The sequence below is a fragment of the Talpa occidentalis genome, unplaced genomic scaffold, assembly GCF_014898055.3.
Source record: "Talpa occidentalis isolate TD23 unplaced genomic scaffold, MPIMG_talOcc4v2.1 talOcc4.4, whole genome shotgun sequence".
NCBI classification, from domain to species: Eukaryota; Metazoa; Chordata; class Mammalia; order Eulipotyphla; family Talpidae; genus Talpa; species Talpa occidentalis.
The window spans coordinates 55,658,030-55,667,616 of NW_023604295.1; the positions used below are offsets into that span (position 1 = coordinate 55,658,030).

The 9,587-nt window shown below is 40.8% G+C and overlaps 1 protein-coding gene across 1 annotated transcript in view; it reads left to right on the plus strand.

The window, feature by feature from the left end:
- IFT57 (intraflagellar transport 57) overlaps positions 1-8,408 on the plus strand; it is a 74,193-nt gene extending 65,785 nt beyond the window's left edge. Inside the window, exon 11 of the mRNA XM_037525602.2 lies at positions 7,386-8,408. Coding sequence (XP_037381499.1) covers positions 7,386-7,411 — 26 coding nt within the window. The 3' untranslated portion in view covers positions 7,412-8,408. The remainder of the gene's footprint in view (positions 1-7,385) is intronic.
- The last annotated feature ends 1,179 nt before the right edge of the window (positions 8,409-9,587 follow it).

Consider the following 9,587-nt stretch of genomic DNA (forward strand, 5'->3'; position numbering starts at 1 on the left):
TCCTCATACTACCCATTAATCTATAAACCTTAATGAAATTGCCCCATTATCTTTGCCTTTTCTCACCATAGAGTTCTCATTCCTGCTCATAAATGTTAGTTATGAAAACCAGCTTCTCCATTTGCAGTTGCACTGATTAGGACTTCATTTCTTCCCCCTGCTGGAACCCCCAGCCACCAGCCTCTCCACCCCCATGATAACTATTCCCCTTTTAATTTCATCCATGAACTTCTGGGATACAGAAATTATTTTTGAAAAAATTCTAACAGTAAATTAATTTTCCTACCCCCCTGTTCTGCCTCTAATTCCAGTTTTAGCCTGTCTCTCATCCTCTTTATTCCCTCGTAACGGTGGCCCTGCCACCACCCAGTTCCTAGTGGGTACCAACGTACTTTCTTCCCCTCTTATCTCACCCATGCCGCTAATTGCTGTACTGAAAGATATGTCTCCAGTCTAGCCATCCCCAGCCCTCTGCAGTGTTTGAAATGATATAAAACCATTTATACCTGTCATAGGTCACAGGCTTTTATCATTAAAAGGGTCCTTGACTGCTAGTTGACTCAAGCATCCTGGCTTCTCACAACAATTCCTGGAGGGTCCTGTGAATCCCTCTCATCCCACTCTGGGGATAGTCATGCCCCTGCTGTTGCAGATGGCATCAGCTCTGTCCATCTCCGCTAGGACCCCTTTCTAAGCTCACTAAGTGTTGAGTTTGCATAGAATTGGGGGAGGTTCTTTGAGTGCAAGCCTTTCTATTTTAAATTCAGGGCATCCCTGGCAAACTAGGAGCAACGGGTGACAATGACCTTTATCATTTCACCCTCCCAAATGATAAATACTGTGTGTCCTCATTGGAGGACTTCTCTCAGACAGCTCACACCCCCTACATCTGCCTCCCCAGAGAACCAGAAGTGACTGCAAGTTTGCGTTTGTCTGGGAAACCCTTCACCAATGACTGAAAGTTAAGGTATTGTGGTGTATTGGCCCCTAATGGGACGATGTTGAGTTATGCCTTACATTATCCCCAGAACTCCTTGCAGGATGAGGCCAAACTTACCTTCCATGGGTCTTTGCTTAGCCATATTCTTGCTATGTTGCCTTCCCTTTCTTGTGCCACTTCAACTATTTTCAGAGAACACATTCTAATAAATTATTTCCTTATCTCCTAGTTTGCTTCTAGGGAACCAGAATGTTTTGGTTATCTATTGATATGTGGTAAACCACTCCAAAATGTAGTGGTTGATAAATTCCATTTTATTATTTCTCACGATCTGATGGGTTGACTGGGTTTGGTAGGCAGTTCTACTACCCCCTGTGATGACAGCTGGGGCTGCAGTCATCTGGGGACTCCACTGAGCTGAATGTCCAAGCTGCCCCGTGCCAAGCACACTCATGTGGTGGTGGTAAGGACCTTGGCAGTCTGCATGCCTCACTTGGGTTCTCTTGTGTGGTTATAGCCAGAGGTAGCTGGGCCTAGCTCTATAAACGGTCAAGTAGAATGGCTTGCAGCTGGTCTTCATTCCTTTTTCATATAGTTTTAAGGTATCTCCTCTTGTATTTGTTTCCTAGGGATGCTGCAACAAAATACCACAAATAAGTGACTTAGACAGCAAATATGTATCCTTTCACAGTTCTGGAGGCTAGAAGTCCAAAATCAGGGTAGCAGCAGTGCCATGCCCCTTCTGAAGGCTTTATAGAAGTAGCCTTCCTTGCCACTTTCTAATTTTTGGCAGTAGCTGTCAATTCTTGACATTTGTTGGCTTGCAGCTGCATCACTGCAACCTCTGCCTATGTCATCACTAGGCCTTGTCCCTGTGTGTCTCAGGTTTTTCACATGGCCTCTTTATAAGGATACTAACCTTGTTGGATTTGGGTTCCATCTAATCTAGTATGATCTCATTTTAACTTAATTACATGAGCAAAGACCCTATTTCCAAATACAGCCTTATTCACAGGTTCTGGTGGGTATGTGATTTACACACATGGTCTCACAATTGCAGTAGCTGGACTTCATAAAGGGAGCACAGGTTCAGAAACACAAAAGTAGATGCTACCAGACCTTCTTAATACTTACACGTACTTGTAATGTACCTACACTGCCTGCTGAGGTCACAGTGGGCAACAAGACAGGCAAGGGGCCTGCTGCCACATAACTTCAGTTATGGTAGAGAGAACATCATCGGCCATTTCTCTTGCCTAGAACTCTTTGAATTAACATGTTGCGGTAGTTTGGAAAAAATAATGCGCTGCATCTGACACCTGGACTCAAGTCTGTTTTGGGTTCCAGACAGAACAAATGATAATGTAGCCTCTCTCTTGGCTCAATCATCCCATATCCCTGGGCTCCATTTCCTCATCTACATAATGAAGGCTTTTCACCAGACATTTGAGGGTCTTCCAACTGAGATCTTCACCAGTTATACACTGGCTTTCCTATACTCGAATAACTTTCTTACTCTCAATTCTTCTACAAAGGCAAAAAGAATTAGTCGCTAATGTTTTGAGGTTGAGTAAGGAAGGGATGAGCACTTGCAGAAGGGAAAAAAGAATGAAATTGCTGAACAGTTGAAAACCACCTCTCCTACTCCACTCCATATTCTTTCTTTTAAATGTTGACAATTTCCTAAATTATTAATACACATCTCCTCAATTTGTTGTTTCCATCTCAACTGACCCATTTGGCAGGAGTGACAATCTGCAAATTGTGATCTGGGCTAACATCATCTGACTTTTTCCCTTTGCTATCTTGAGCAAGCACCTGTTACAGAGAATACCAGGTGTTATGCAACAGATGTTTCTGGGATTCACAAAGAAAAACAGGTAATGGCTCCTCTGTGCTTCTCAGTATAAAACAGGATGATACCCGTTAACATACCTTAATGGGAGAAACCAGAGAGTCAGCCCAGGTGATGGCATGTGTGTGTCTTATTCCAAGAATGTCAGTAGGGCAGAAAATATAGGGAATTTTTTGAGGAAAGGTGTTAACATTGGTCTGAATAAAAAAGTTCTCCTAGTCAGTGTCTTTTCAAAGTAAAATACGGGGACCACATGCATTAAACTTAACTTGTGCTGCATATTAAAATGCAGATTTATGGACCAATCTCAGATGTTCAGAGTTAAAGGCTTGGCACTTAATCATTTTCCCAAAACACACTTAAAATAGTAAATCCTACTAGCATAACATCCTTTCATGCAGCTCCCTCTCCATTCCATCTTCTTTCTTCTAGACAGTGGATTTTAAGTCGAAGCTTCACAAATTCCCTTCCTGCTGAGGATCAGAAATTGATTCAGGCAGTAGTTCAGGCTGCCACACGTTGAAGTGGGGTCAAGTTTCAAGACCCAATGGTGAAAAAGATCAGCTCACCCCCTTTTGTCATATGCCACTGAGAAAATTGAGAGGACAATACAGCTATATATTCAGAGTGTGTTAAGAAGCTTACAACAGAAAGAGGAATTTGGGGTTAAAAATCTTAACTACCTTAAAATTTAATATATGTCCCATCACTCAGCAGAGATTTAGTTCTTACCATTTAATCTGTAACATTTAACATTAATTCTATTGTGTTTTAAAGTTATTCGTCTTATTCATTCAATAACTATTCCTCAATGCCTGTAGGGAATAACAATGTTCAGCAAACATTGGCTTGGTCCCTGTCCTTATGGAGTTTATATTCCACTGGTAAAGAGAGCCATTGAGTAAATAAACACATAAAGAAAAATTTAATTGCAAACTGAGGTCAGTGCTATGCCAATGAGGCTCGTGGTGTTATAAATTGTGAGCCTAGGGCCTACCCGATGGCGCAGCAGTTGAGCGCTGGGTTGCGAAGCTGCCTGCAGCCTCTGCAGCGCCAGTTCGATCCCCGGCCACTGGGCCAGGGTCCCGCATGGCGCCCAGACCTCTCCTGCCGCCCGCTGCTCCCCTCAGCAGTGTACTTCGGTCCTTCTGCCTATTCTGCTCCCCGCTCTGGCTCTGGTGAAATCTCTCACCCTCCCGCGCTTCTGACTGTACCCAGTGCTTTTATAAATAAATAAATAAATCTTTAATAAATAAATAAATAAATAAAAAATAAATTGTGAGCCTCTAGTGGACTCTGAGACCTGGGAGGCTGGTCGCGAAGGACCCACCAGACGGGGGACTGCTGTCAGCTACAAGCAGTGATTCTCTATTTTTCTCAGCATGGTTATATAGGAGTTATGAACAAAGACATCTGCGTTTTATCCTAAGTCAGAGAAAGCCAAAACAACCTTGCCTCACACGCCATGCACGTGAGCTCATACACACCACATATGTGAGGCCTTGAGCTTATCAGACATGTCTGCCCTAGTGGGCATCTTTTGCTAGCTAATGACCGAGGAGACTTCCAAGGACAAAAGCAAGTTTGGGGCGTCCCTCCTGGGCAGTTTTCCGCCCTGATACATGCGAGTTTTCTCAGCATTTCGGTCAGCCCTTTCCCTTGCCATTCTCCAGGTCACCTCTCCATCATCTTCATGCAACATAAATATGTAATAGAGCAGAACTTGCCCTAATCTTGGAAGGCAGGCAGAAAGGTATCTCTGAAGAACAGACATAAGAGCTAAGAACTGAAGAATCAGTAAAAGTTAACTAGACTTGGGGAGAGGGAAGAGTATTTCAAACAGAGTGAATAACATGTGCAAAGGCCCTAGAGTGAGATGAAGAGGCCCAAATGAAAGAAGACACGTTGCTTGAATACAAAAAACAAGAAGGGGATTCACATGAGAATGGAATTCAAGCAGAAATCCAACCATGCTAAGTGAATTAGTAATTTTTTTTTATTTTTTATAGCCAAACTTATAATTTAGAAGCTTATAATTTACTTACAAGAAGTAAATAATTGTTTATTTGAGAACAATAAGAATCATGAAGGAGTTGAAAGAGGGGATGATAACATCAATTTGCATTTTGAAAAGATCCTTCACACTGCAGAAGAGCTGAAGAAGAGGGTCAGCAGAGACCAGTGCAGAGATCAGAAGGGTTCTGTGGCACTAGTTCCAGTGAGAGTTAACAGTGACCTGGCCAAAGGCAGTGACTATGGAGATGGAATGAAGAGAACTATGTTGAAACTTATTTCAGCAGTGTCAATGACAGGACTTACTAATGTATTCATGACAGGACTTACTAATGTATTCATTACAGGATGGAAGAAGGGGAGAGGAATGAATCTAGGAAGCTGCCCAGGTGACTAGTACCACTCAATGAAGACTAGCGTCCTTCACTGATGGAGGGAACATTCCAACTGGGTTTGGAGGGAGAAATAATTGTGTTAACTTTTGGATAGCTTTAGTTTGAAGTGTTTTGAGACATTCAAATGTAGACCTTGAGGAGACAACTCAAATTTGGGAGTCATCAAAACTTCATGGCAAGTGAACTCAAGTGTGGCTGAGACCACCTAGAGAGTCTATATAAACAGTAATGACAGCATGCAGCAGTGATTGAGTGCAGGGGTCTCGGGGTAAACAGCCAGGATTGATTTGCAGCCACGATCTGTAACTTTCTAATGTGGAACCATGAAGAAATTACCCAAACACTCTGAGCCAATTTTCTTAGCTACAAAACGGAGAAAGTAACGTTTCCTAACTTATAACTCTATTGGGGGCATTTATTTATTTTTTTTTATTTTTAATATTTTATTTTATATAATTCTTACATCATTTTTCATCTTTGTACAATGTATGCATTTTCATTTTTTGGTTATATTCCCCATACAATTGTACCCCCCCATTGGGGGCATTTAAAACTTAGTGTGATTCTCGGAATCTAGTAACTATTCTATTAACTACTCAACAAATATTACCACTTCTTGCAGAGAGCACATGGAGTTAGGGGTAGGACCCAGTGACAACACTTGAGGAAATCCAATGCTTAATGTGTAACTAAAGAAGTTATAAGAAACAACCAAATGATGGTCTGAATCTATGCTCCCCAAATCCACCCACCAGAGAAACTAGGTCAGTAGACACATCTGGAGCCTGCTAGAGTGGGAAATCCCTTTCAGAGCAGCTAGAACAGGAGCCAAGTGTCCTGAAATGGCCCCCAAAGTCAAAGGCCTGGTCTAAGGAATAAAGGGAAGTATAAGGTAAGAGTCAGTAAAGCAGAGTCTAGAAACAAGCTGGAAATAGATTAGCAGCAGTCTGAAGCCAGAGAGTCGGGGGCTGGGAATGACAGCTGATACATGTGATGCCCAAGTGTCCTCATAAAGGTCGGTGAACTGGACAGGAAAAAAACATAAACTTTCATAACATTCTTAAATGGACAGATGCCTGCTGCTTCTGGAAATATTTTTATATGTTCTATATATAGACAATGAAATAATAGACTTTGGTAGCCCTTCTAGTTCAAGAATTTAAGAGTGTCCCGTGTTATATAAATATAGTCAAAATACAGTTGGAAACTTTGCTACTTATACACTATATTAATATGTCACTTTAAAAATACATTTTCTGTGGCATTCTCAGTGAGTGGTAATGTCTTGGATTATAATACATCTGACAGAAAGTATTTACTTTGTCCAAAATCCAGTTGACAGTCACATTCAACATGTTCTACAAATGTTCAATGATAAGACGATTGTGATGGTGGTAATAGTGATGTCATCAATGTCATTATCAGTGCTGTCCAGTGGCAATAGGGTCTGGTCAAATGTGATGTCCATGCTATGAAAAAAACTATGGGGGGAGGGGCAGAGCACGAATGGCAAAGAAAAAAAAAACTTAATTAAAAGCAAATTTGAACTGAGACCAAATATACAGCAATGGAATTTGCATTATGAGATAAGGTATTGATATTGGCTGATGCTCCTAGCTGTCTATTATCATTATTATGATAGCTTCTGTTCCTCCCATTAGATCAATGATTTACTGAAGAAAGCAAAAAGTGAATTTGTCTCAGCAAATGAAAATCATTTCATTTAGCTTTTTTTTTTATTTTTGGGTCCAGCCCCAATTCTAAAATAGTCACAGGCTGAATATCAAATGGTCTCTAGTCCAGGCTGTTCTCAGTCAAAGACAAACATGCAATGCTTGTTCAAAGGAAGAGACATTATTACCTGAAATTTAACAGATATCTTGGGAAATATTTAAATAGATTAAATTTACCTTTAATTTTTTTTTTCCCTGAGTAAAAATGTTGTTCAGAAAGGTCTTCAGACTGACATTGTCTATTTACTTATTGATGAGACATTTCCCACTGTGCCTACAGTATTGTAGTTTCTGGAACCAATTTTAATGTGGTTTTCTAATGTTTCTAATGAGGACATTGCAGTGGATTAAAACTTTCTGCACACAGAAAGGGCAAAGTACCATCTCTCCTTATATGCACATAGGCATGGATATTCCTGACACTATTCTCTCCCCGCCCTCCTCTTCAGGAATCCTTGATTTCTTTGGGAGCTGAGGAGCAGGGCAAAAAATCTCATCCAATCCTCACATTCCAATTCTACGGAGTCAAGAATTCAGCAAAAGGAGCAAATGGAGGATCAAAGCGCAGTATCGGCTTTACCAGCAGTAAAGCTGGATTGGATAACACTGCACCATCCAAGCATGCTATCAGCTTCATGTAATGGGCCAGAGAACACAGCGCACTTAGTTAAACTGCGCAGGAAAGAACAGCCTGGACCTACTACGTCTCTGCCCCATGTCAGCAACCAAGGACACACTGGACAATTGCTTATTTGTTAGCTACAAGCGGTGAAACAACAAGAAACTTTGCTGGACAAACCAGTGACTCTGAGAGACCAAGAGAAAAGGAACAAAGACCAGTGACACTTAACTTTCCCAGCAAAGAAATGCAGTCAAGGAGGAGTCTTGCTTTCCCTAATCCACCAATCAGGTAAACTGTCTTCCTCTCAAGAGAAGAACTAAATAGGGGAGAAAAGCTGGGTGATAGCCCCTTTCCCAAGGAAGCTTCTGACCATTCTAGATGCATGTGGACAAATTATTATTTTCCTTATTTCTTTTTTTTTAAAAGATTTATTTATACAAGAACTGAGGTACAGACCAGATGCAGAGGCTGCGGACAGCCTCACAGTGCGGCGCTCAAACCCCCTGCGCCACCAGGGAGGCCCCTATTTTCCTTATTTCTTCAACGGAAACAGTATGCAAAGTTTCCTCCCTTTCATATCAAGCAATGGTTATAGACGACCCAGAAATCCATGGATGGAAAGGGCTTTATTGAGGTAAATTATTCATGTTCACCATTTTGGTGATTATTAACCCTGTTTTTCAACTGGTAGCAAAGGATTTCTAGAGATCAGCTAATTCAGTCTTTCTGAAGAAGCTGATACAGTTGGTTGTAAATGTGTTTTGCTTCACAGACAATAGTACTGTGATGGAGTGGTTAGTCCGTGAGTCTGTGAATAAATGAATAAATCACACACCTGTTAAATTGTGTGCTGCACATAATGAAGGAGTTGTGATGTGCTTTTTAAAGCAAAAAATGTTGCTTCTCTCCATTTGCTGCTCCTAAACAATTTCTAGTTGGAATGTCTTGAATATTTCCCTTTTTAGCGAAGCTCAAAGTACTTCATGGTGTTCGTACATATGAATCCTAACTCTATTTATTCTTCCCATCAATTCTCAGGCTTGCAAATATAAACAGTATGATTTAGCATATGAACAAATTAAAATATATCAATATTCTGATCTTGTACTGGGTCACACTGTAAGTCAAATATGGAGAAATAAGAGTGATCAAGTCTGAATTGGTACCATGGGCACCTGGCAGGTACATGTAGGAGGCTGTAGCAAGCACAGGTTCCTGGAGGATCGCATTGAAGGCCTGCAGCCTCAGATACTAATTCAGGAATACCTACTACAGATAAGGATTTCACACCTAGAACATGACTACCACTTCCACTGGCCCTGGCAAAGGGAGATGATGAAGCTGTTGAGTTTTAAAAATTGTTAATATCAATAGATAACTTCTGAGTCTTTTGTTGTAGTTTGTTCTGTGAACACTCCTTTTCCAGAGTAGAAATAATTCCATTGCGAATGAGCACATTACAACTTAGTCTAAAAAATTGTAACATTAATTTTGTCCTATTTTTTTCCAAGATCAGCAGGGAGGAATATGGAGTCAGACAAATTAGCTTTAAACTCATGCACTACATCTTATTTGTCACTAGTCAAGCTTAACTAAATTTCTTTACTCATCCAAAGATCAAGCATAAGGTAATTATAGAATAGGACTGATAGCAGAATTAAAAGCGAGAGAGAGAGAGAGAGAGAAAGGAAGAAGAAGAAGGAGAAGGAGACAGAGGAGAAAGAAGAGAGGAGAAGGAAAAAAGAAAAAGAAAGTTTTGAAAATGAGTGAATGTCATATTACATCTATAGACAGTTGACTTTGCCACAGTTGCCCTGAAAAACGACATGTTACATACGGTGCAGTTACATATCACCTACCATTGCTCCTCATTAAGAACTGAAGAAGACGCTCACAGGAAAGATGAACAGAGTAGTTAATCTCTTCATAAACTTTCCCTTCCTCCTCGTGTTCATCCAGTTGAGTCTTCCCAGCATGCTTTGAGAGGCTGTGTTCTTCTAGCTGGCCCCTGTACTTAGTGTTTTCTTAT